The following is a 27,884-nucleotide window of genomic DNA, read 5'->3' on the forward strand; positions in this document are numbered from 1 at the left end:
AAGTGGTCGATATCACGATTCATATAAGGCCAGAAGAACCGATCTGCTATTAATCCTTGGGTTTTGTCATATCCGAGGTGCCCATGCTTATCATGCAATGCTTCCAACACCATTTGCTTATATCTTTTAGGCAGGATGATCTGGAGTTTGCATAGTCCATTGCTTCTCCGAACCCTCCGATATAGTATTCCGTTTTTTAGGCTGAATTTCCGTCGTTGTCGCCATAGTACTTGGGATTCCCTTGACATCTGGGATCGGTTTACCAATAGGGTAGGATCTTCTATCCTCCTCAGGATATAGGCTATATCGATGTCCTCCCGCTGGGCATGAGCCAATTGTTCTCGGGTGATGATGTCCATCCCCGCTAATTCAGAGCGACTTACTCTACAGTAGACGGGGGGTATGGCTGAATCTGAAGCACCTAATACAGCTATAGCTGCCGAATCCACATACCTATTGTTGCTTATCTGTTGACATACCCTGTTGACAGCGGCAGCAGGCACTTCGACCCATTCATCTTGTTCTTCTATAGTACTGCCCTTACCATGCGGCATTCTGGACAATGCATCTGCATCTTGATTGCTACTTCCGGGACGATATTTAATAACGAATTCATAATTGGTAAGGGCCGCTAACCACCTATGACCAGTGGCGTCCAGTTTAGCCGAAGTCTGGATGTATGTGAGGGGGTTATTGTCCGTCTGTACAGTGAACGGGACCCCATACAAATAATCGTGGAACTTCTCACTCACTGCCCATTTTAGCGCCAGAAACTCCAACTTATGGACCGCGTAGTTTTTCTCACTTCGCGACAGTCCCCGGCTTACATAGGAAATGGGTCGCAATTGCTGTTCTTGTAACTGGTACAATACTCCCCCCAGTCCTTCATAAGAGGCATCTACATGTACTTCATATGGGAGGTCGGGTTTAGCATAGGCCAATACAGGAGACATTGTTAGGCTGTCTTTCAATTTGTTAAATGCCTCATCGCACTGGGTTGTCCATCTGGTCCCAAAAGGCTCCCTAGGTTTAAAATAAGAAGGTTTATTACTGTCAACCATGTTAATCCTACCCTGTTTATTGACAGGAGGATAACCCCGGGTTAGTTCCGTTAAGGGTTGTGCTACTCTAGAGTATTGGGGTACAAACTTCCTATAGTAGCCACAGAACCCCAGGAAGGATCTCAAATCCTTGAGGTTATCTGGTCGGGGCCATTTCTTAACGGTTCCTACCTTGTCAGGATCGGTAGCTATCCCGTCTCTACTCACAATATGCCCTAAGTATTTAACTGATGCCCGGCAGAATTTACATTTTTCAATGGACAGCTTTAATCCTCGGGCCTGAAGTCGATCTAGCACCTTTATCAGTCGTTCATTGTGCTCTTCTAGATCTTTTCCAAAGACAATAATATCGTCGAGATATACCAGTACTTCACGGTAGCACATGTCCCCTACCGTCTTTTCCATAGTCCTCTGAAAAGTGGCAGGAGCTCCTCTAATTCCTTGCGGCATTTTTAGAAATTCGAAGAAGCCGATGGGGCATATGAATGCGGTTTTAGCACGGTCTGCTCTGCTCATCGGTATCTGGTAGTATCCGCAACGTAAATCTAATACCGAGAACCAGTTACTCCCTTGTAAGCAATTTAAGGCTTCATCCACCTTTGGTACGGTGTATTGGTCCGGTACTGTCCTACTATTTAAAGTGCGGTAGTCTATACATAACCGGATCTCCCCGCTTTTCTTACGGGCTACCACAATGGGGGAAGCATACTGGCTCTCTGAATCGGCTATTACTTGATTTTCTAGTAGACTACGCAGATGTGCCCTTAAGTCTTCAAAGTCTGCCGGGGCTATCCGCCGAGACCTTTCCCTGAAAGGGGTGTCATCATTCAGCGTAATATGGTGCTCCACTCCAGTAGCCGTCCCTAGGTCCCAATCACTGTGAGAAAAGACAGCTTCCCTCAACTGAAGCTGTTCTATTAGTATGGTTTTGTTCTCACTTGTAATATCACTCCCCTGAAAACACGAAGCTATATCGAAAGTCTTATGTTCATCAATCCCAAGGGCCAAACTTCCATTACTGTTCATCAGATGACTTTCTATCCGGTGACACCCATACTCCCCATCTCGTGGTTGTTCAATCGCATGCCGCCTAGTATCCTTCTCCTGTTTCTCACACCATCGGATAAGATTTTTATACATATGGGTATTAGTGCCCACAATTGCTGGTAACTGCCCATTATCCCCTGGGGAATCGGGGCATACTAATGCTATCAACGGTACGGTTTCATTATGGGCGATCAGTCCGGGTTCGAATGAAATTTGGGTAATAATATACCCTAAATAAGGGTATTTTTGTTCGCTTAATCCCCATACGGTGAGACCACTGAGGGGGTGAATAGGGACGTCAGCCAAGTGTTCACGGTACCAGGATTCGAAAACGATTGACACTTGAGACCCGCTGTCCATTAATATCATACAACCGTGGCCGTTAATCATAGCTTTCACAAGGGGGGCAGGACCCATAAGATTCTCTGGGATATAGTCCGCCCACTGTGCACTCCCCATTGCTCGAACGTTTATAATTGGGGAGCCTGTGAGGGGGTCACAGCACTCCCACTGAAGTTTTCCCGTTGATTGTCTAATTGAAGTGTGGACTGAGTTGCATTTCCTCTATGGCCTGCTCCCATACCTGGGCATTCGAAAGATCTATGCCCTGGTTGCCCACAGCTGTAACATATGATGGGGTTCCGACTCCTACTTCCCGAGGTCACTCCCCTCCCTCTACTGACGGGCCAACCTTGAGTAGGCTGTGGGGTTGATTGCAGAGCAATCAGTTGATCAATTTTTTTATTTTGTTCTTCGAGCAGTTTCAACAGCCTCTCATCCATCGTAGGAGGGGATGGAGTAGGTAATACCACTTTCACTCTTTTAATATTCTTTTCTCTATTATCTATTTGAATTTCTTCTAACTTAACTTCTTTGACCAATTCGGTCAAAGTAGGCGGATGTCCAAGAGCCCTGGTACAACGTAATCTTTGGGCAACAGGATGGGTGGTTAACGCCCCTTTTAGCACCTGTGTCATACGGCGCTCATCTACTACCCCCTTATCAATACCTCCTTTGTCTACAATCTGGTAAATCAGACGATCCACCCGATAAATATAATGAGTCAACGTCTCCCCCGACTCCTGATATGTCCTATTGAGTCGGGCTAATAAATCTCCAACATCCTCAAGGGTTCCATATGAGAAATCCAGAGCTTCAATGTAATCCATCAAAGTAGCAGTGGCTTTACTCCTCCTAGTAGCTTGTATTACCCTCATAGCGGGCCCTCTTAAGCTCTCTACTATTCGCTGTTTTTTTATGTGTTCGGGGCAGTGCCATTCCTCCGAATGTTGAATAGCAGCTTCTCGCCAGGTGTCATAATTTTCCTCTCCGGTAGGTACTGGGGTAATTCCCGAAAATATTCGTAGTCTACGGTATCCTCCCTCATAATGCCAACGCTCCAATTGGCTAACCATCTTATCTACCACCGCTTCCACTCCTTTTCCTGTGACTTCCTCCTTAGTCATTGATGAATCTTCTGCGTTAGCCATAGGGGGACAATCACCTACCAACAGAGGTCCAGTACCAACATCACCTCTCGAGATGGCCTCTGCGGCTACCATCTCCTCCCCTTCTGGCCACAATAATTGTACTTTTCCCCCAACAACCCCCTCCAACACTACCCTGAAGGGGATTAACGTCTTGTCCAATGGGTTCCGGTTACTAATAAGAAGAGCATAGGTATCACCAGATTGTCCTTTCCACCGATCCACTATGCATGGCTGACTGATGCCATAAAGGTTTCCCACTGCCCGTAGTACTGAGTCATCATTGACAGAGGAAAATAGTCCTATAATAGCAAAACTGCAGAGAGGTTCCACTCCCTTCTCCATACACCATCTATAGATATCAGTCACCGTAACCTCCTCCATGATCCAAAAGGAACCGGTATCTCCTAAAGGTGTTCTCGTTGGTCGGGATCTCAGCAGTGCCTCCAAATGTAACCCTTATTTCACCTCAAGGGGTACTCAAGAGCTATGACAGAGTGCCTCCACCCAAGCAGTTATTGTTCCAACCCAGGCTTGCTTGGGAAAGCTATTGCAAATAGTGGTATATTTACTGTGTCACTTGTGGGTTGGTCAATATGTTTAAGTTACCTTTGTTGTCTTTGTTTCTATTTTTTCAGAGTTGGGATATTCAGATGACTGCTACAAATGGTCCACTTCAACGGTAAGTATTTATTAATATGATGTTATTACCTTCTCATGTTCTCGTGTTTTCAGAGTAAGCACTTTTTAACTGTAAGTTCAAATTATATCAACAACTAACATTTTTTCTCTGCAGAAGAAAGATATAATTTCATAACAGATATTTGGGTACATAACAGGTTACCTGATATACCATATAACAAGTTATTCTAACTAAGTGTATCCATTAGATTATCAATCTAGCTACTATAACTTTATAATTCACAATGCATTATCAGTTGTATGTGTGTGGGTATACCCGTTTTTTATCGTTGGTGCACAGTTGGGGCCCAATTTACCTTAGATACTCTGGCAGTAATCCTCTTATGGAATAGGAAGGACGGATAGAGTCATATTTATTAAAGTTCTCAATAAGGTCAATCTAGAGGGGGAACTGGTCAGAAATCCTCCTGAAGAGACCAGTGAAACAATTCCCAGGATCGAGGCTTCTGGCTGGTCTATGGTGGGCAGGATGAGGATATATCCTAGAATTTCCACTTGTGATATACCAATTTATAGTCTCCGGGTGCCCTTTCAAAGTGTGACTAATACCATCTTCATTATTCGCTTGGGGTAAACTTTTAACATTTACTTTACTTTAAGTCTATTTATGACTCAAAACCAGCGCACTTTTGGGTGAATAATTCCCCACTGAACTAATTCTCTCAATGGGACGATGGCATTTATGTCCATTACCAACTGTCCTATATACTTCCACAGTACAATCAGTGCACAAAGCGTATCAATCCCCGAGAGGGCACGATAATACGGTGAGTTAGGAGCAATGCAGAGTTCAATTAAGGTAATGTTTTGTCAGTATTGCTTCAAGTTATTGACTGAGTATCAAGAGTTATTTAAAATAGTCCCAATTTTAAATCTCGTATTGGGAGGGTTCGTGGCACCCAAGGAGGTTACCAAAATGATACCTAGCGTCTTTGGGGGCTGTAGTATATTACTGAAATTTCAGCTGTCTCCTGTGAATAATTCCCCTCTCTCCTCTCATTGTTGGAGGGATCAGGATGGCATATGTTATATAAGTATCTCCCCCAATTACATCAGTCTGCTGTAGAGGGAGTATGCTACCCCTAGAGGGAGACAGCTTAACTTGTGATCAGCTTCTCCAGCTTCCAGCCCCCCTCCTCTCTGACTGACTTTACTATTCTTGACACCAGGACTTCCTTTCCGGCAGTTAGACAGAATATCCAGTTTTTTCTCCTCGTCACCTCACAGCCAGCATCGCTATCTCCAGGAGCCCTTAAGTAGGTATTTTGAGCGCTTACCAACAGGGTATGTACCCCCGGTCATCAACTCCGGGTATACTTGGCACCTCCCTCACACTCCTCTCCCGGGTGTCCTCTTTCAGTCTGCTCGTCTCCGTATGGCCAGCTTATTATCGCTATAGCTCAGGCAGCTCTCCGCAGCACCCTATAGAGATGTGCTCCTTATCTCCGTCTCCCGACTCTTTGCATCAGCCCCGTCCCCTGCCTCTCTTCTCAGCAGCGTCTTGTCGGGCTCACCTCAGCTCCGTCACCGGGGCTCTCTCCTCAGAACAACTCGTGCCGCTCTCCTCAGCTCCGTCTCGAGCTTCTCTCAACGGCTCTCCCAATCCGGGCATCAGTCAGCACGAGACCTTCTGGCAGCTTCTCTCTAATCCTGCTCGTGTCACGGTACCACAGTACCTATTAACACCCTTAATGTTCCCTGTCCCCGTTCACCCCCACAAACCCCCAAATATTTATATATACAGCACAATGGTTACATCAACATTGGGAATATATTTCATATATTTACAAAGGCAGTATTTACATATTATATAGTTGATATATGTACACAGGCATTAGATAAATATTATATATACTATATATATTTAATATAAGCCTCATACAACAGAGATCATCATGTATCTCCTCCTTAGTATTTATTTATGTTTACAGGGCTACATATATATTAGGAATGTGATGGTGGAAAGCACATATGGCATCCTCACCCATGTACAGATCCTGCAACTCCAACTGCATCAGGTACAGATGGAGCAGGCTTATGGGTGGGTTAGTGACTTGTGCTGGTAGGAGGATGCGCTGGACTTGGCCACATGTCTCACTTTAATACTCAAGAGCGAGTAGGGAGTTGTGCTTATTATAGTGACGCTCCCAGCTACAATACAGGCTTCTCCATCTGCACATGCCATGTTTGGGTTACCAGAGGCCTGTCCGCATAGCCATATTAAGGGGGGGATGCAGTGCATACTGTACCCTGAGCCCCCCTCTGCCAGGCCCCCCCCCCCCCCGACCAGAGCACACTGACATCACTCCCTCTTATGCAACAGCAGAACCAGACATCCAGAATGTGAGCAACAGCAGTATCAGATTTCATGAACTATTGACGGAGCTTCCCAACCAGAGGAGAGTGAGGAGGGTGGCGATAACTGCAAGTGACAGAGTGGGATCACTGTGGTGTCTGAGTCCTGTGTAACTTGTTCTCTAATGAGGATCTAGACACAGTCCTCCTGAGTCCTGTCCCAGTGTGTAAGTAGTACAGAGGCTGCTGCTGTTTTTGCATGTGACAAGATAAATTATACAGTAGATTTTATTTTTCTATGTGTATTTTAAGGTTGTTTAAGTTGTAGTGGAACAAAAGACAATAACATTTTATAAAATAGTTGTCTTTCAATTAGATGGAGCTATAAACAGTACCCAGGCATTATTAAACTTAGTTTAAGGCTAATATACACAATCCATACATCCCAACATCACCCATTCCAGGAGGGACAAAATGCTCTCTACCTGGACTTCCTTCTTAAGTAAAGATTGCAATCACCTGTGTTGAAACACCTCTTATCAATGAAATAGTTTAACACAGGTGACTACAAGCATATATTAAGAGGGAAGTCCTTGAAAGAGCACTTTCTCCCTCCTGAAATGGGTCTTGTTGGGAGGTATGCACAATCTTATATATACACCTCCCCCCTTTCCACTGGGGACCCTGGTCTAAAGTGCCCCAGGCACCACCAAGGCTTAATCCGGCCCTGCCTGTCCACAGGAGGTGCTGTATGATGGGCTGGAGAGTGACGTATCAGCCACCGGAAGGCTGTGGTTACCCTGTAGCGAACACGCAGCGTCTTGGCCTGACTTTGTGGGAAGCAGAATCTTCTCACGTTCCTGTGTGATGGTGTCACAGGTTATCTTCCGGCTCTCTGCCCGGATGTGGCCGTTACTGGGCTGCCAGGCCTCCGGGTTGATGAGATTATGGCCTGCTGCCAAAATCATTTTCTAATTATTTAGATTAAAAGGTTTCCGCTCAAACTGCTAATTCCATAAACAGTTAATCGTCTAATTAATAAGATGCGGTTACGTGTTCTATAAAGAGATAAAACTCCTCTTCCTGAGAGAATAACTTTAACTTGTGTAAGAATAATTTAGTGGAAGGTATCGCCAAGCCGAGCTTTTCAGGTTCTCTGGGGCGGCGGCCTATCTCAGGAGACGGTACCAGTGGTCACTTCTGTTGGCCAAAATATGGCTGTTTGCCCTTTAATCGTTCCCAAGGCTTTTGAGACTGCAGGGGATGGAGGAGGAGGAGCAGCAGGTGTCCTTATACAATAATACTGTGTTCCACCAGACAGGGGTATTAATAACCCCGGCTGATCATATTGTCAATACATGAGGAATCATTTGTATTTTTTTCCCTCCTGTTCATTATTGTGGTGCCCAATCTGTGACAGGAGGGAAACACCAGCCCCTCTGCCCCCTCAGCCTTAAATATTGGGGTTCCTTCCAATGAAAGCGGTTTCATGAGGAGACTGTGCAAATAGGGGTCTTCCATATCGGGGACCTCCATCGTTTAGGTGAGGGAGAGGGCATAACTTCTACATCTTCAGCCCTGAAGTGCGATTTAAGACGCGTGAGAGAAAAACGAATGTTTGGTGCAGACTGTAGAAAAACACATTTGAGTTCCTCTGGAAACGAGCGATCTGCTGCCACAACAAATATTATTCCGGAATAATCTGTTTGGGAAACACAGTAGATTATAGGACACAATCAGGCGCTTGGCGCCATATTGTAACCAGGACAATGAGACGATTCAGCGCAATGTGATCCGAGGTCTGACCTTTTTTTTTATATAGGCCGCGTTTATTTACGCAGGCCCGTGCCAGCTGTCACTGGTGGATCTGAATGGAGTGAGAGAGTTCTGCCTTTTCTCTGTGTAAATACCACGGCCTATTCCTGTCTGCGGAGTCCTGAGGAAGGCCAGAAATACCTGCGTGTACCTAGTGCTGTCTCTGCTATAAAGCAGATTAATATCCTGGGACGCTAATAGCCGGCAGCTTCCCATACTGGTCCCCAGTGTGCTCCGGCCAGCTCTGCCCACCGCACAGTGCCCACTGCTGAGCGGGTCTCCCCAAATAGCACCTGGGGAACAGAGGTGGTAATGTCTGCGCTGGAGGAACATCTGACGTTCCTGGTCTGCAGAAGCCAAGCGTCCTGCGGCTGGAAAACCTCATCAGTACATGCACTATTTATATGCAGGGATTATATTACACAGGGCTGGAGATTCTGCAGGGGGACACTGTTCTGAGTGGAGGCGGCCATGTTTTCTCACCTGTGCTATGGTACCATGGCAACTGCAGTGCCCCTTGTGATCTGATAGTGGTCGGTGGTGGTGGTCTCTTGTATAGAATTTGTGGTCATTTCCCCCCTTATAGCCCTCATGTCACCATGGTCACAATCACCCCTACTTCCCCTGTGTTATTGGGGGGGGGGGGGGGGGGCGGCTCCTATATTTTGCCCTTATTCTGCTGCAATCCATTACTCATAACCAGTGGCATAAGTTCGTCCCAGTTGCCTGGAGGCAAGATAAATATTGGTGCCCCCCCTATTTCCTATATTAAGATAAATAAATGTATGTGTGTGTGTAGTGTTATGAAAAAAAATTATATACTGCATTTATACATTTAATTTACTTTTATTTTAAATGACACATTTCTTAGCAGTCATACCCAGGATTAGAACCCATGACCTGTTACACTGAGAGCAGACACTTTACTGATGGAGTTATTTGCTCCTGTAGAGGAAGCATGAGAATTCTAACTATATGAAGTTACGTGTAATTGTCAGAAGTGTCTTCATATAGTTAAAATTCTCATTTCCTATACAGGAGCACACAGCTTCATCAGTAAGGTGTCTGCTTCCAGTGTAATAGGTTGTGGTTTCTAATCCTGGGTGTGACACTTGTAAAATGTGTATATTCAGCATAATAAAGAGGGTGTGATTTGTAAGGTGCAGGGACCAGTGAGGAAGTCGGCCACTGAAAAAGACAGTGACCGCTCTCAATTAACTTAATAATGGTGTCACAGAATGAGAGGAGAGGTGCCCCCCTTCAGAGCAGGAGCCCGGCGGCAGATGACTCCGTTGCCTCCCAGAGTTCTGCCTCTGCTCATAACATCCCCTTCACAGGGTGGCCTGGTGTGTCGCCCGAGTCCTGATGGGGATGTAGTTATGTGACTGACTTATGTATTTGTTACCTCAGCTTGATAACTGTTCGTTGTTTCTCCCTTCGGAACAACATGAATACGCTGCTGACGCGTACTGGGCCTCATTCAGAGTTGAACGCAATTTGCGCCAAACACAAACCTAAAATGCGCACAGTACAAAGTTTGCATTATTACTACTAGTGATGAGCGGGTTCGGTTTCTCGGAAACCGAACCCCCCCGAACTTCACCCATTTTACACGGGTCCGAGGCATACTCTGATTCTCCCGTATGGCTCGGTTAACCCGAGCGCGCCCGAACGTCATCATCCCGCTGTCGGATTCTCGCGAGATTCTGATTCTATATAAGCAGCCGCACGTCGCCGCCATTTTCACTCGTGCATTGGAAATGTTAGGGAGAGGACGTGGCTGGCGTCCTCTCCGTTATTGTTGAACTTGATTGTGCATTATTGCTTAATTGTGGGGAGGACTGGGGAGCAGCTGTATAATATAGGAGGAGTACAGTGCAGAGTTTTGCTGATCAGTGACCACCAGTTTTATCCGTTCTCTGCCTGAAAAAAAACGCTCCAGATCTGTGCTCAGTGTGCTGCATATATCTGTGCTCACACTGCTTAATTGTGGGGACTGGGGAGCAGCTGTATTATATAGCAGGAGTACAGTGCAGAGTTTTGCTGACAGTGACCACCAGTATACGTTGTCTGCCTGAAAAACGCTCCATATCTGTGCTCAGTGTGCTGCATATATCTGTGCTCACACTGCTTTATTGTGGGGACTGGGGAGCAGCTGTATTATATAGCAGGAGTACAGTGCAGAGTTTTGCTGACAGTGACCACCAGTATACGTTGTCTGCCTGAAAAACACTCCATATCTGTGCTCAGTGTGCTGCTTTATTGTGGGGACTGGGGACCACCAGTATAATATTATATAGGAGGAGTACAGTGCAGAGTTTTGCTGACCAGTGACCACCAGTATATAATATATAGCATTATGGTACAGTAGGCCACTGCTGTACCTACCTCTGTGTCGTCATTAAGTATACTATCCATCTAGATTCTATACCTGTGGTGCATTTCAGTTGTGCAGTTTGCTGACACAGTGACCACCAGTATATATAGCAGTACGGTACGGAAGGCCACTGCTGTACCTACCTCTGTGTCGTCATTAAGTATACTATCCATCTACATTCTATACCTGTGGTGCGCCTCTTTTTTTCTTTGCATCATGTGCTGTTTGGGGACAATTTTTTGAAGTGCCATCCTGCCTGACACTGCAGTGCCACTCCTAGATGGGCCAGGTGTTTGTGTCAGCCACTTGTGTCGCTTATCTTAGTCACACAGCGACCTTGGTGCGCCTCTTTTTTTCTTTGCGTCATGTGCTGTTTGGGGAGTGTTTTTTGGAAGTGCCATCCTGCCTGACACTGCAGTGCCACTCCTAGATGGGCCAGGTGTTTGTGTCGGCCACTTGTGTCGCTTAGCTTAGCCATCCAGCGACCTCGGTGCAAATTTTAGGACTAAAAATAATATTGTGAGGTGTTCAGAATAGACTGGAAATGAGTGGAAATTATGGTTATTGAGGTTAATAATACTATGGGATCAAAATGACCCCCAAATTCTATGATTTAAGCTGTTTAGGGTTTTTTGAAAAAAACACCCGAATCCAAAACACACCCGAATCCGACAAAAAAATTTCGGTGAGGTTTTGGCAAAACGCGTCCGAATCCAAAACATGGCCGCGGAACCGAATCCAAAAGCAAAACACAAAACCCGAAAAATGTCCGGTGCACATCACTAAATTACTACCTATATGGGATAGGCATTCCCGGTGTATGCAGTTGGTGTGCGCCCCACCCTGCAAATAGGAGTTCCGGGGCTACGACGGGGTGTGGCTTCACTGTGAGCATGAGAGAGAGACCAAAGCGCAGCGCACAACTCTAACACATCTCCGTAATGGGCGCAGGGTGTAGGCAGTAAGGGCCAGAGTTGCCTGGGCAATGGAAAATGATTATGTGGACTGTTAGAATATCACTGTGCTTGATGGACAGGTGTGGTCTGTTACGTGGACGGTCAGAATATCACTGTGCGTTATGGATGGGTGTGGTCTGTTACGTGGACGGTCAGAATATCACTGTTATGGATGGGTGTGGTCTGTTCCGTGGACGGTCAGAATATCACTGTTATGGATGGGTGTGGTCTGTTCCGTGGACGGTCAGAATGTCACTATGTAAGCTCTAACATGGACTGTTGGTGTAATGGACTCCTGCGTTCTCCGCAGAACGTGTGTGGTTCCACCTGTCTGAGGCTCTACTGGAACAAATAAAGCAGCTTCCACCCAGAATAGGTGGCGGTTAGTGTAGCCCTGTCCTGCCATGGGGCACAGCATGGGCTCTCATGATACCTGGGACTGGACAGGCCTGGGCTGTTAGTACATCTTGTTTCTGTAGCACAGGAATGACCTCCGTCTCTGTACAATCACATATTGCTTTATTACATGGCTTATTCCACCGACAACTGACACTCTGTACAAAACAATCTCTTAATATAAACTCTTCCCTTTGGTACATATGTGTCTGTAGTATTGTATTAGCTGGTGCTACACACATGGTACACCCTCCTGTACCGCGGCTACGGGGACGTTACACAGGCCGCTCGGGGATGTTCATGTGTTGTCTGATTGCCGCATTGAAGGTTAATGGGGTCATTTAATCTTCTCACCCCTCCTATGCCTCTAATCCGACTGCATCTACTGCGGTTCTGTTTCAGTTTTCCTGATGTCCAAGTAATAACTGGTTCTAAACAGGACTGGTCACAGAGCGCCTATAGATGGGGGCCTTCACCAATGATGGTTCCCCTAAAGTAATAGAATGCCCTGTAAGTAGGTTCCTAGATGTGTTGCGTGTATCTGGAAAGTGATGTTAAGTGTTCATCAATAGATGGCTATATGGATTTCCTGAGTTCCTGTATACGTACAGCGGATTATACAGGCCCAGGGACCCGTACTATAGCTATATGTAGGTCTATTGGCTGGAGGAACACGTGCATCATGACATGCCATGCTGTGTGTATATGGCGGTTCTACACATGTAGACGGGAAAATCACAGCTTTTACTTTAGGTTTCCAGTGCGCAATTTGCAATTCCTCGGGGGGGAAATGGTAAGCGTATTGCTTTCTGCGTAGAAATCCAGGACACCATAGCTCTTGCGGTAAGTCGGACCAGTGGCCTCTGCCTTCCGATGACTTGGTTGTAGTAAACAATTGTGGTTCTTCAGAGTAGTTTTTATACAAATCCAGAAATGGTGGAACGATCAGATCAAACCGGCCTGTGTCTTATACAAACTGAAATCTGGGTCAGTGAGACCTTCCCGCTGGTGGTGAGGGTTCCGCAGTGGTGACAGGCCTGGAAGAATGTTGGCAGTTGGGGCCTGTGCCAACTGGAGAACGGAGACTGTGTGGATAGAGGTAGGGCTGGTTGGTCTCCACTAATTGTTTATAACAAGAGGCATGAGAGAAGGACGGATAGAAGAGTGGACATCAGGGTCAGAGACTCCTTTGAACTATGCCCCGAGCTTCGTGAGTTGCAGTGGTCCTGATTCTGCCCAATGCAGGAGGCATATGCCATGACGTGTGGTATATAGTTCTGCTCATGGACTCCATGCAGGAGATGCGCCATTGGTCCCTTGGCAAATACAGCGACGTCCTCTCCGCCGTGGGTTTCTTGCCGCAGGGGAACAGCCGACTGTGCCTTGTAGGTGGACTGGGCTGTAAGAAACGCACAGGTAACCATCTGACCATACCTCACTCAGCATCAAACTATACGAAGGATGTAGTTAGGGATATCCACATGGTGGTCTCCTGCAGAGGGTCTGTACCTGAGCTTCAGGTGCTTATCTTGGTCGGTGGCAGGTGGGAATACAGGGATTGTATACAAGGGTTAGAGCTGGACGTAGCCTAGTGCTTGGTGGACAGCTTCAGTAAGAGAAAGTAGCAGGAGGAAACCTTCCAGGTGCTTCTGTAGGACAGTATGTTACCTGGAGAATGGCTTCCCTGACCAGGACTCTCCTCAGTGAGTGACGTTCTCTAGCTTGTAAATCATATATGTAAGGAGAAATGCATATCGTCACACTATACTGTATGGAGTCATTCACCAGATTTTGTGGTAACATTATACGGTTATAAAGAAGCATCTGGCGGGTTTCCTTCTGCTATTCTGTTTCATATATTGTCCCTGGGTACAAGTAGGATACACAACTCTGGCTGCATCTTCAGGAGTGCCATTGCACACCCTGTCACCTTTGTATTGTCTGCAGGAACGCTGGCTAGTGTCTCCCCATGAGTTGTGTATGTATACTCACTGTAATCCACGGTGGAGACGTTTTCCCGGCTTTTGTCCACTAGTTTGTAGCCAGGTCCATTTCCATAGAGGATGGAGGTATATGGTTTGTTGTCAGTGTCACTTAGTTCTGGGGCTAAACCTGCAATTTACACAATTACACAGTGGATCAGATAATGGTTCTATCCCAGGAGAGATGTCCGGCTGAGGCGTTTAATGTGTGGTTTCAGTGCACTATGGTTTATGATAAAAGGTTGCTCATTGTCTGCTCCTCAACAAACTGTTGTATCAGACATGGGTCCATTTACTGAGCCTTGGCGTGAGTTAAACTACCAGCCAATCAGCTACTAACTGTCATGTCACAGGCTTTGTTTGCGAAATGACAGTTCAAAGCTGGTTGGAGGTTTATCTCTCTCCACTTTTTCTCTCCAAGGCTTGGTAAATGGACCCTTAAGGGGTCTATGTACTAAGCCTTGGAGAGAAAGTACCAAACAGCTCCTGTTATATTTCAAGCCCAGCCTGTAACATGGCAGTTAGGAGCTGATTGGCTGGTGCTTTCTCTCTCTAAGGCTTCGTAAATGGACCCCTATGTCTAAAGTGTTTCCTATAAGCCTTTATGAAGCTGTAACTTTCTGTTGCTTACCAAAAATTGAGTTGCCACGATGTGTGTAGCCTCCAAATGTGAAGACGTGGGAGTGGTCGGCAGTGACCACGGTCAGAGTATCCTCCACGGAGGTCATACTCCCCGCCAGACCGATGGCAATGTCAAACTCCACAGCCTCATGCAACGCTTGCTTGGCTTTCCCATCGTGATGCCCGTGGTCTATCCGTCCACCTGTCCCAGCACAAAAGAACACTCAGACAGGTCTTGGTCACCATCTCCTCTCTAAGACCTGATGTCAGGGTCTGGAGTCCCTAGGGCCAGTAACTAATGACCACTGGATATCTGCGTGGCATACCACAGGACCCCAGTGCCAAGGCCCTGACTGCTTCTCCTATGGACACGTTACATCCACAACGTGCTTTGTGGGGACCTACAGCCTGTTCTCTGCTGTCGGAAAGGGTCATGGGGGTAAAAGCCTATAGTAAGCAGAGGCCTAAGAACAGGACAGGGTGATGTATGTGGTAACGGGAGGTCTCTGGGGCCCAGAATGGCACACTACGTACAGCGCACTCACCCTCTACAAGAAGTACGAATCCTTTGGGGTTTTTCTTCAGGATGGTGAGGGCCACTCTTGTCATCTCTGACAGGGAGGGGTCTGTGGATTTATTTCTGTCCAGCTCATACACCATGTCCCCCGGCTCAAACAGACCTACAACACACAGTGCACATCAATATTCTTACTATACAAAAAAATCATTTTTAGCAAGAACTGGATAGTGTTTCGTTGGAGTAATAAGGTTTGTGTAACACGTCCCAAAGAAAACCACTGATGTACACCAGTTTCCCAAACTAGGTCCTTGGGCACCCTAACAGGCCAAGTTTGAAGGCTAACGCTACATAAGCACAAGCAACATAATCAGTACCTCAGTCAATTTAATAATCAGTGTTCTGGTATGGATATAATTTAAAACCTGGAGTGTTGGGGCTTGTTGAGGACTTGGTGTGGGGGAACCCTGGACACTTTATGTACTGGTCAGTGGTGGCCCCACATAACTCACCCAGGAGGTAGTCTACATCCTGAGGTCTAAGTGACACTAACTGCTCCCGATTCCACACATAACGTGCAGCCTGTGGGAAGACAGAAGGATATAGAATATTGGGTTAGTGACTCGCACCAATTTATTAAGTGGCTGTAGACATCCACAGCAGCACCAACATGACTGGTCTATAATATGATATAAATCTAGTGACGGACGGCGGCCTAACCCCTGCCCAACCTTCCTTCACTGAGTCTGCTACCTACGTCAAAGGCCAACTCTGCATTATTTGGTCAAATGACCTCTTCCCAGTTCCATCACTTCTGCCCCCACTCTCCTTCATTCCACCTACTGATAGTCCATTCTTCTCCAACTACTGAAGAGGTCTACTTACATGCTCTAGTCCCCTCCCCACCTGATAGTACTTCCTCCTGAGGGTACTGCCAGCTCCAGTCCCCTCCCCACCTGATATTACGCCCTCCTGAGGGTGCTACCAGCTCCAGTCTCCTCTCCACCTGATACTACTCTACTACTTCCACCCATTCCGGTCCCATGCCCACTTGTCTGACTGCTCCTGTTGTCTCAGCATTGCCCTCTAACAGTGGTTCCCAAGCTGTTCTCAAGGACCTTAAACAGTTCATGTTTTCCAGGTCACCCAGCAGGTGTACAGGTGTACTCATTACTCACTTACACATTTTAAAAGATCCACAGGTGGAGCTAATTATTTTACTTGGACTTCTGTGAGAAGACCTGGAAGACATACACCGTTGTGGGTCCTTGAGAGAGTTTGGGAACCACTACGCCATGCAGCCATAATTGCCTGTAACTGAATTTTTCACTCAAACTTGCATTTGTATTAAGGAATTGAATTGTATTAGAGTCTGAAACGTCATTCTGCCGTGCAGGAATACAGTATATGGGAACTGGGGCCACCCCATCCACTGTATTGCGTATATGTTTAATCTGGTAGGTTCCTGTGGTAGCACCCTGGTGGGCTGGGGGCCATGCTCTGTCTGGTACAGCAATCATGCCACAGGAATACTGTGTGATATCTATTCCAGGCTTGTCCACAAACCCTGCCATGCAGACCATCCATATACTACAACCATGTATTTTCCGATTTCTCTCTGTAGGATTAAAGATCTCAGATTTGCTGTAAGATGGAGATTGGACCTGATGAAGAAGTCTTCCCTGCTTTCTTTGAAACTGGTAAGGACCATGTACTGAGGCTACGGGTTATAGTAGGAGGCGCAGGTTTCTGTTGCCCATTTACAGAACGGATGGTCTGTCCCACCAGCCGCCCCTGTCCTACCCAGCTGCCGCCCACCAGCCATTGTCAGTGTGACGAGGAGCCAGCTGGTGGCATCAGGAACTAGACTGTACCTTTTTGGAATCCTTCTTATTCAGCCAAACGTGGGTGAGGTTTAACCCATCCAAGCGCGTGCCATTTGCCTTCTCGTCTGTGGGATGCTCAATGTCTGACGTGTTCTTAGGGAACATGTATTTCCTTCCTCCGCCCATGATGACCTGTGATGAGAACGGATAGTATCAGTGTGCACCGTGTATTGTATCTCCGGTGTGACCACCCAACCACAGTGCTAACCATCACTTCTTTCTTACAGTGAAACTTGTCCTGTCCAAGCTCTGGCTCATCTCTGACACCACCGACCATGTAAGTAACCGCTGAATAAATCTACATATATCGCATGTTTATATGAAATGACGGCTGGCGTTACCTGGCATAGTTCCAGCGCGTGTGTAGTGGCCACCTACCTCTATGTCCTGAATATTATACATCAGCTGCCAGGCGATGTCTTTGCAGCCTTGTTCCAGCGCTTCCTTGGGCATTTCGTTATCTGAGTACCAGTCCCTGTTGACACAGTGGGCATAGGAGGCACTTGGCGTGGCATGGTTTACCCTGGTTGTGGTTACCACGCCGATGGACTTTCCTGGTGGATGATAATGAGACTTGTATACCATGTTGGGTAATGAGAACACTTAGCATGAGTTCAGTAATACCCCAGTGTATGGGAGGTTATTGCCTATCCTAAATCATCTGTGCCACGAGCAGAGCCCAGGGACTGAGAAGCTATTGGGCAAGTCCCTATATCGGAGCTTGTATAGTAGGCGCGGCTGTGGGGGAGACGCTGGGGTGGTCCTGAGACGGACTGTAAGACGTCTGTATGTATTGGGGCAGTGGTTGCCTGTTACTAGGGGGTGTGAGCTTCCAGGGCCTGATTACCTGTGCAATCCTTTATAGCAGGGGTGGGGAACTTTTCGCCCTCCAGCTGTTGAACTACACATCCCAGCATGCCCTGCAACAGTTTTAGCATGGCGAAATGGCAAAACTCTAGCAAGGCATGCTGGTATGTGTAGTTCAACAGCTGGAGAGCCAAAGGTTAACCGCCCCTGCTTTAGACACCGTTTGCATTGTTTAATTTGTGTTATACTGTGTATGTAAATGTAGTTATATTAGAGCTATATTTATGCTGTAGAGATATATGTATTTTTAGATCTATTGTATCCCCCCCCAATCTCAGGCACTGTGTGTAACATAAATCTACAATGAAGCTGGTATGTAGCGCACACTGGTTACCAATTGTCCAATACCAGCGTTACCCCGATTCCCTCATCTTCCTCCTCACACTTCTCCCTTTTCTTCAAATGAACGCTCAGGCCGCATATTAGAACTTCCATAGGGTAATAGAAGTACTTTGCAGAAGCGCTCGCTGTGATTTACTCTATAGACCACAGATATGTGCAGACCCCATGTAGTGGGGGATAGAACAGTCCCCATGCTGCATTGTAGTAAATGTGGGATGAAGGATAGGATGTGGGGCAGAGCCCCGTAGTACCACTTACTGTGTCACTCCTAGATGCCTCTGATCTAGAACCTTCCACCCCAGCCAGATCAGACGAGGTGCAATCTCCTGCCAGGCTGAGGAGAGAACGGCACACCGCACTAACGCTTACACGTTCTGGGGTTTTATGTGGTGTCTGCGACACCGCTCAGTGGCGCATCCCCAGCGTAGTGCACGTTCCACCTACCGACCTTTCCCAAGAAGGAACTAATACGTGTAATTCCCAACTCCGTCTGGTACCAGGTGATTGCATCTTATCTGTGTTTTATTGCTTTTATATTCCAATAACATTTTTATGATTTTAGTGCATTAATTAAAGATTTATTTCCCTATAAAAACATATTATGCCAGAGTTATTTTTCCCCCCCTTCCTATGTGGCACGAGGCATGTGGTTTGGGGGGAGGAATGGGGAGATGGCACGTGGTTGGGGGTGACCGGTTACGGTGTGAGCAGCACCTCGGGGAGAGAATGAGCTGCACATAGAGCGGCACTATGTGGATGTTTCTCCTCTATTCTACATCCTGGGTGTTGGTTAGAAGATAGAAACATAGAATGTGACGGCAGATAAGAACCACTTGGCCCATCTAGTCTGCCCCTTTTTTATTTTATCCTTTAGGTAATCTCAACCCTTTTTGAACCTTATTTCTTTGTAAGCATATCCTTATGTCTATCCCAAGCATGTTACATTGCTCTACAGTCTTAGCATCTACCACCTCTGATGGGAGGCTATTCCACTTATCCACTACCCTTTCTGTGAAGTAATTTTTCCTTAAATTTCCCCTGAACCTCCCCCCCCTCCAGTCTCGGTGTATGTCCTCGATCTGATACTTCTCTTCCTATGAAGAATGTTTCCCTCCTGAACTTTAAGACCCTTGATATATGTGACAGTCTCTATCATGTCCCCCCTTTCCCTTCTCTCCTCCAAACTATACATAGAGATTTTAGTCTCTCTGGGTAAGTTGTGTGATGTCGGCCATGCACCATTTTAGTTGCCCTTCTTTGTAAGGTCGTGTATGTGTGTGTGTCCAGAATTGGACACAGTGTTCCAGATGAGGCCGTACCAATGACCTATACAGTGGCATTATCACTTCTCTCTGCTGCTGATTCCTCTCCCAATGCAACCAAGCATCTGACTAGCCTTCCTCATTGCTGTTATATTGCTTACCTGCCTTTGTCACCTGAGATAGTGACTCCTAGATCCCTTTCCTCCTCAGTAGTTTCCACTATAGTGCCATTAATACTATATTTATCCTTTGTCACCTGAGATAGTGACTCCTAGATCCCTCTCCTCCTCAGTAGTTTCCAGTATAGTGCCATTAATACTATATTTATCCTTTGTCACCTGAGATAGTGACTCCTAGATCCCTCTCCTCCTCAGTAGTTTCCAGTATAGTGCCATTAATACTATATTTATCCTTTATGTCACCTGAGATAGTGACTCCTAGATCCCTCTCCTCCTCAGTAGTTTCCAGTATAGTGCCATTAATACTATATTTATCCTTTGTCACCTGAAATAGTGACTCCTAGATCCCTTTCCTCAGTAGTTTCCAGTATAGTGCCATTATACTATATTTATTCTTTGTCACCTGAGATAGTGACTCCTAGATCCCTTTCCTCCTCTGTAGTTTCCAGTATAGTGCCATTAATACTATATTTATCCTTTATATCACCTGAGATAGTGACTCCTAGATCCCTTTCCTCCTCCGTAGTCTCCAGTATAGTGCCATTAATACTATATTTATCCTTTGTCACCTGAAATAGTGACTCCTAGATCCCTTTCCTCCTCAGTAGTGTCCAGTATAGTGCCATTAATACTATATTTATTCTTTGTCACCTGAGATAGTGACTCTTAGATCCCATTCCTCCTCAGTAGTTTCCAGTATAGTGCCATTAATACTATATTTATCCTTTGTCACCTGAAATAGTGACTCCTAGATCCCTTTCCTCAGTAGTTTCCAGTATAGTGCCATTATACTATATTTATTCTTTGTCACCTGAGATAGTGACTCCTAGATCCCTTTCCTCCTCTGTAGTTTCCAGTATAGTGCCATTAATACTATATTTATCCTTTATATCACCTGAGATAGTGACTCCTAGATCCCTTTCCTCCTCCGTAGTCTCCAGTATAGTGCCATTAATACTATATTTATCCTTTGTCACCTGAAATAGTGACTCCTAGATCCCTTTCCTCCTCAGTAGTGTCCAGTATAGTGCCATTAATACTATATTTATTCTTTGTCACCTGAGATAGTGACTCTTAGATCCCATTCCTCCTCAGTAGTTTCCAGTATAGTGCCATTAATACTATATTTATCCTTTATGTCACCTGAAATAGTGACTCCTAGATCCCTTTCCTCCTCAGTAGTGTCCAGTATAGTGCCATTAATACTATATTTATTCTTTGTCACCTGAGATAGTGACTCTTAGATCCCATTCCTCCTCAGTAGTTTCCAGTATAGTGCCATTAATACTATATTTATCCTTTGTCACCTGAAATAGTGACTCCTAGATCCCTTTCCTCCTCAGTATCTCCCAGTATAGTGCCATTAATACTATTATCCTTTGTCACCTGAGATAGTGACTCCTAGATCCCTTTCCTCCTCAGTAGTTCCCAGTATAGTGCCATTAATACTATATTTATCCTTTATGTCACCTGAAATAGTGACTCCTAGATCCCTTTCCTCCTCAGTGTCCAGTATAGTGCCATTAATACTATATTTATCCTTTGTCACCTGAAATAGTGACTCCTAGATCCCTTTCCTCCTCAGTAGTTCCCAGTATAGTGCCATTAATACTATATTTATTCTTTGTCACCTGAGATAGTGACTCCTAGATCCCTCTCCTCCTCAGTAGTTTCCAGTATAGTGCCATTAATACTATATTTATCCTTTGTCACCTGAAATAGTGACTCCTAGATCCCTTTCCTCAGTAGTTTCCAGTATAGTGCCATTAATACTATATTTATTCTATGTCACCTGAGATAGTGACTCCTAGATCCCTTTCCTCCTCAGTAGTTTCCAGTATAGCGCCATTTATACTATATTTATCCTTTGTCACCTGAGATAGTGACTCCTAGATCCCTTTCCTCCTCTGTAGTTTCCAGTATAGTGCCATTAATACTATATTTATCCTTTATATCACCTGAGATAGTGACTCCTAGATCCCTTTCCTCCTCAGTAGTTCCCAGTATAGTGCCATTATACTATATTTATCCTTTATATCACCTGAAATAGTGACTCCTAGATCCCTTTCCTCCTCAGTAGTGTCCAGTATAGTGCCATTAATACTATATTTATCCTTTGTCACCTGAAATAGTGACACCTAGATCCCTTTCCTCCTCAGTAGTTTCCAGTATAGTGCCATTAATACTATATTTATTCTTTGTCACCTGAGATAGTGACTCCTAGATCCTTTCCTCCTCAGTAGTTTCCAGTATAGTGCCATTAATACTATATTTATTCTTTGTCACCTGAGATAGTGACTCTTAGATCCCATTCCTCCTCAGTAGTTCCAGTATAGTGCCATTAATACTATATTTATCCTTTGTCACCTGAGATAGTGACTTCTAGATCCCTTTCCTCCTCAGTAGTATCCAGTATAGTGCCATTAATACTATATTTATCCTTTGTCACCTGAAATAGTGACTCCTAGATTCCTTTCCTCCTCCGTAATCCCCAGTATAGCGCCATTAATACTATATTTATCCTTTATGTCACATGAGATAGTGACTCCTAGATCCCTTTCCTCCTCAGTAGTTTCCATTATAGTACCCTTGATACTATGTTTAGCCTTTGGGTTTTTGAGACCCAAGTGCATGAGTTTGCATTTTACTGTAGTTGCCATGTTCTTGAACACTTCTTAAGCCTAGCTAGGTCATCAATCATTCATTTTACCCCTCCCGGTGTGTCTATCCTGTTGCAAATCTTTGTATTATCTGCAAAAAGGCATACCTTCCCTTCAATACCATTTGCAATGTCACCAACAAAGATATTAAAGAGCACTGGTCAGAGTACAGATCCCTGGGGTACGCCACTGGTAACATTTCCCTCCATAGATTGCACTCCATTTACTACAACTGTCTGTTTCCTATCCTGCAACCAGGTTCTTATACATTTAACTTTTTTTTTGTATCCACCCCCAAGCTTTCAATTTTATTTGGCAGTCTGCAATGTGGGACAGTGTCAAATGCCGTACTAAAGTCTAGATATGCTACATCTACAGCTCCCCATTGAACTATTTTCATCAGTCAAAAAAGTCAATAAGATTTGTTTGGCATGATCTCCCACCAGTAAATCCATGCTGTTTTGGACCCTGTAAGTTGTTTTAAGATATTCCACAACTGTTTCTTTTAATAGTTTTTCGATTACTTTCCCTACTACTGATGTAAGGCTTACTGGTCTGTAGTTACTTGCTTCCACTTTTGTGCAGTGGAACTACATTTGCTCTTTTCCAGTCTTCTGGAATGACACTTGTATTTAGTGACTGGTTAAATAATTCTGTTAACGGTGTAACCAGCACATCTTTTAACTCTTTCATTGTCCTTGGGTGTATCCCATCTGGTCCCATTGATTTATCCACTTTTAGTTTTGAAAGTTGTTAGGACCTTCTCTTCTGTAAATGTACTTTCATCTACCTTATTTTTATGAATGTCCCTGCAACTTAATTGTGGCCCCATCCCTTCTCCTTCTGTAGTAAATACTGATTAAAAACAATGATTTAGGTGATCTGCTATTGCCTTGTCTCCCTCCACCAAATTCTCACTCTCTGTCCTAAGTCTTATTATTCCTCCATTTGATTTCTCCTTTCACTTATATACATATATACATAAAAAAAAGTTTTTCCCCCTTTTACTACCGACTGGGCCCTTTTCTCCTCGGCTTCTGACTCTGCACGTCTGATCACTTTCTTAGCATCCTTCCGTCTGTCAAGATAACCTTTGGCGTTATTATTTTGAGTCTGTATTTCCTAAAAGCAACACTAGTTGATACTACTTTTGTGAACCACACTGGCTTCCTTTTCCTGGTGCTTTTCCTAACCCTTCTGATACAAAGGTCTGTTGCACTTAGTAATGCACTTTTCAGTTTTTCCCACCTCTCCTGCACTCCTTCCAAGTTCCTCCAGTCCACCAATGAATCACTTAAACATCTCCCCATTTTTGCAAAGTCGGCATTTCTAAAATCCAACACCTTTGTTTTTGTGTGACAGGAGTTGGATCCTGTCTTTCTACTAAACCATACTGCTTGATGATCACCTGGGATCCAGTGCTCACCCCCATATATGTCGGATATCCTGTCACCATTTGTAAGAATTAAATCCTGAGTCTGCGAGTGGGCTCCCTCACCAATTGCTTGAAGGAAGTGGGATAATGTCTGCAGGCGCGGATTGCAGTTTTTGGACCCATCACACCAGTGTGCCCTCTATACAATGCTTCCTTTTGTCTGTTATTGTATCCATGTTGGTCAGTACATTTATTGACCGAAGTAACCAGTGTTATGGGTTTTGGTTGCCCCCCCCCCCCCCCCTTATTGAATGCCTAGTATGAAATGAAAGCTGCCCTATAGACAAAGGCCTCAGATTTGTGTAAAAGTTGCAGGATGGTTCCTTCCTCTGCCAGTCACTCACCTGCATCTTTAGCCCACTTTAGGATGGATTGTACTTCGTTGCCCTTGGTGGTGTTACAATGGCCCCTCACGGCTGCTGCATTTAAACCCACCGTCCCCTCGTTGGCTTTCACCCCGCACAGGTAGGCTGTGGCAGTGCCCGCGCTGTCTGGCACCTGTGCATTGGTGTTGTACGTCTGTGGGAGAGAAGGGTCAGGCTTGTGAGTGTGGTGTCTGTTCTCTGCAGATAGTACACACAGCAATCAGTCTACAGATAAATCGATGTAACCTTAGCAGAGCAATTACGTGAAGAGAGATCATTAACTGACGGGCAAGGATCTTGTTGAGACACGTGGCACTCTCATAAAGGCAGGGACGTGTAAATGGTTTGCTCCATATTTACTAACAGTCGTATCACGTCCAGGCTCTAAGTTGTGCAGAATTGGGGCGTCTGTCAGAACTCCACTAAAAGTAAAATGTGCAGAGGTCCCCTTTACTGTGCACATCATCTTCCCTGCGCCGCCTCCCCGTGGATAGGGAGATATATATATATATCTGCTGTGTAGGGTGAGAGGTGGTCTTGTGGGGTATGCCACCTTTCCCTCGCACTGAAATGTAAATAAGGGGCATCCGCATTCGGGTTATGTACCGGTCTCAAACTGATTTAATGCATTGCCGCAACACCATGAGATTGTAAGCTTTGTGGCCCAATTCCCCTGTGTGCAAGTACTGTAGCGTTTCCTCCGTGGCCGCACTATAGGTTTGTAAATAGATTCATTTAATTCTCTGGTCCCCAAAACTGTTGCTGTAGTGGTTAGCATTGCTGCTTATCAATTCCTGACCAAGGTGCTATGTGTGGAGTTTGTACGTACTCATCCAGTTTGCTTGGGTTGTTTCCCATACTCTAAAAACATCCTGGTTGGTTAATAGGATTATGAAAACGTTTTTTTTTTTTTTTTTACATTAGTGTCCGTGTGCCAAAGCAATCTAGATTGTAAGCTCCGCTGGTGCAGGGGCTCACGCAGACGCCTAAATTGTAAAGGACAACGTTTGACACAACCTCCCATCTAGGTTTACACCGCCCTCGCTCTATGAATTTGCTATGTAACAGAAACCAGTGACACTTAGAGTGGGTTGTGTGGATCGCGGCTCTGTCTGTGGGTGATGGTGGGGCTCAGTCTGCCGTGTAGAGTTCTGCAGGAAGTAAGGGAATGTGCAGCATTCTGCAGAACCTGTCATGCGTTTACTGGGTGCGGTGGACTAGGGAGGTGTATTGTGTTCTCAGGCGTGCGCTGTGCAAAAGATCAGGTGCAGGTATATAGCGGTGACCACGGCTAGAGCGTTGTATAAAGTCTGAGTCTCTTTGAATCGTCAAAACAGATCAGTACTTGGGCAGTGGCCCTCTTAGGGCCCAGTCTGGGAATTGATTGTGGGGGGGGGGGGTTTGTGTGTTACGACAATTATAATTAGCGATTTACATTTTGGGGTATAGCTGCAAATATTTAGCTTCACCCCAATGTATGATGGTGCTACCATCAATTTCTGACACCAGCCTCCATAGACTGACCATGTTCCAGAATGTGAAGAATCCCCGGCCTTGGCTATCTGCATCTGAAGATACATAACCCTGCTAAAGCTTATGGGCTACACTTGGCGACATGAGCAGCAGACAAGGTGAATGAAGCTGGGAGAGGGTCCGACGGTGCCCGTCACCCGCAGCTGCCACTGATTCCCTGAGACCAGGCATTTCTGTTGCTTATAAACCTATAAACAAGTCAATCTGACCAAATGGACGGATGTGGACGAGTTGGGGAGATCTCCAGAGTGCCACAATCAACATGACAGATGGAGACCCCTCTCACCTTTGCAAGGGCAACGTATGGGAACTTGTCCATCTCCAGCACGGTCTCCTCTCCAGGCTGCCCGGCAAGCTGTCCCTTTAAGATGCGTGCTGCGGTCACCGTTGGCACCCCCATACCTGCAGAACACGAGAGAAGCCACATTCAGTGGAAATTCCACTTTCGATTGCCCCATAACCTACTGTCCCCGGATCTGCCCTCACCATCTCCCAGGAACAAGATGACGTTCTTGGCAAGCTTGGTGTTGAGTTTCTGTAGCTCCAGTGCGTGTCTCAGGGTGGTCTGGGCCTGGTTCCTCCAGTAATCTGGGTCCTTTTCTCTCTCTGCAGAGGAACATAGCTGGTATTACAGTGAGGACTAGACACATATGTAACGTGTAGGATTAAGTCCTGCTTTTGACCTGGGTGCCTGACCTGCAGGTAGTGGACAGTACATGTATGTAGCGTGTAGGAACAAGTCCTGCTGGTGGCCTGGATGCCTGACCTACGGGTAGTGGACAGTACATGTATGTAGCGTGTAGGAACAAGTCCTGCTGGTGGCCTGGATGCCTGACCTGCAGGTAGTGGACAGTACATAGATGTAGCGTGTAGGGATAAGTCCTGCTGGTGACTTAGATGCCTGACCTGCAGGTAGTGGACAGTACATGTATGTAGCGTGTAGGAACAAGTCCTGGTGGCCTGGATGCCTGACCTATAGGTAGTGGACAGTACATGTATGTAGTGTGTAGGAACAAGTCCTGCTGGTGACCTGGATGCCTGACCTGCTGGTAGTGGACAGTGCATGTATGTAGCGTGTAGGAAATCCTGCTGGTGCCTGACCTGCAGGTAGTGGACAGTACATGTATGTAGTGTGTAGGGATAAGTCCTGCTGGTGACCTGGGTGGCTGACCTGCAGGTAGTAGACTGTACATGTATGTAGCGTGTAGGAACAAGTCCTGCTGGTGGCCTGGATGCATGACCTACAGCTAGTGGACAGTACATGTATGTAGCATTAGGGATAAGGCCTGCTGGTGACCTGGGTGGCTGACCTGCAGGTAGTGGACAGTACATGTATGTAGCGTGTAGGCACAAGTCCTGCTGGTGACCTGGGTGCCTGACCTGCAGGTAGTGGACAGTACATGTATGTAGCGTGTAGGAACAAGTCCTGGTGGCCTGGATGCCTGACCTATAGGTAGTGGACAGTACATGTATGTAGCGTGTAGGAACAAGTCCTGCTGGTGACCTGGGTGGCTGACCTGCAGGTAGTGGACAGTACATGTATGTAGCGTGTAGGGATAAGTCCTGCTGGTGACCTGGGTGACTGACCTGCAGGTAGTGGACAGTACATGTATGTAGCGTGTAGGGATAAGTCCTGCTGGTGACCTGGGTGGCTGACCTGCAGGTAGTGGACAGTACATGTATGTAGCGTGTAGGGATAAGGCCTGCTGGTGACCTGGGTGGCTGACCTGCAGGTAGTGGACAGTACATGTATGTAGCGTGTAGGGATAAGTCCTGCTGGTGACCTGGGTGGCTGACCTGCAGGTAGTGGACAGTACATGTATGTAGCGTGTAGGGATAAGGCCTGCTGGTGACCTGGGTGGCTGACCTGCAGGTAGTGGACAGTACATGTATGTAGCGTGTAGGGATAAGGCCTGCTGGTGACCTGGGTGACTGACCTGCAGGTAGTGGACAGTACATGTATGTAGCGTGTAGGCACAAGTCCTGCTGGTGACCTGGGTGACTGACCTGCAGGTAGTGGACAGTGACCTGACGGAGCATTGCTGCGATTGTGTCACTGCGGTGATAATTCTCTCCCCAGCGTCTCAGGCAGGTGTCGG

The 27,884-nt window shown here is 46.0% G+C and overlaps 2 protein-coding genes across 7 annotated transcripts in view; one reads left to right on the forward strand and one right to left on the reverse strand.

The window, feature by feature from the left end:
• Positions 1-27,884, forward strand: part of ECE1 (endothelin converting enzyme 1) — a 155,199-nt gene that overhangs the window by 20,338 nt on the left and 106,977 nt on the right. For 2 of the 5 annotated variants that reach the window (XM_063942051.1, XM_063942056.1), the window contains exons 1-3: positions 4,217-4,277; positions 16,881-16,956; positions 17,370-17,419. In XM_063942051.1, the coding sequence (XP_063798121.1) occupies positions 16,908-16,956; positions 17,370-17,419 (99 nt within the window). In that variant the 5' untranslated portion in view covers positions 4,217-4,277; positions 16,881-16,907. Of the gene's footprint in view, positions 1-4,216; positions 4,278-5,488; positions 5,554-16,880; positions 16,957-17,369; positions 17,420-27,884 lie in introns of those variants that run through there. The other 3 variants (XM_063942052.1, XM_063942053.1, XM_063942054.1) reach the window with 2 other exon arrangements.
• ALPL (alkaline phosphatase, biomineralization associated) overlaps positions 12,243-27,884 on the reverse strand; it is a 30,535-nt gene continuing 14,893 nt past the window's right edge. For both annotated transcript variants that reach the window (XM_063942059.1, XM_063942060.1), the window contains exons 3-12: positions 26,272-26,391; positions 26,072-26,187; positions 24,232-24,406; positions 17,521-17,696; positions 17,131-17,274; positions 15,769-15,838; positions 15,285-15,419; positions 14,750-14,941; positions 14,129-14,248; positions 12,243-13,535 (exon numbers count right to left, since the gene is read on the reverse strand). In XM_063942059.1, coding sequence (XP_063798129.1) covers positions 13,264-13,535; positions 14,129-14,248; positions 14,750-14,941; positions 15,285-15,419; positions 15,769-15,838; positions 17,131-17,274; positions 17,521-17,696; positions 24,232-24,406; positions 26,072-26,187; positions 26,272-26,391 — 1,520 coding nt within the window. In that variant the 3' untranslated portion in view covers positions 12,243-13,263. The remainder of the gene's footprint in view (positions 13,536-14,128; positions 14,249-14,749; positions 14,942-15,284; positions 15,420-15,768; positions 15,839-17,130; positions 17,275-17,520; positions 17,697-24,231; positions 24,407-26,071; positions 26,188-26,271; positions 26,392-27,884) is intronic.

The sequence above is a fragment of the Pseudophryne corroboree genome, chromosome 10, assembly GCF_028390025.1.
Source record: "Pseudophryne corroboree isolate aPseCor3 chromosome 10, aPseCor3.hap2, whole genome shotgun sequence".
In the NCBI taxonomy this organism is placed as follows: domain Eukaryota; kingdom Metazoa; phylum Chordata; class Amphibia; order Anura; family Myobatrachidae; genus Pseudophryne; species Pseudophryne corroboree.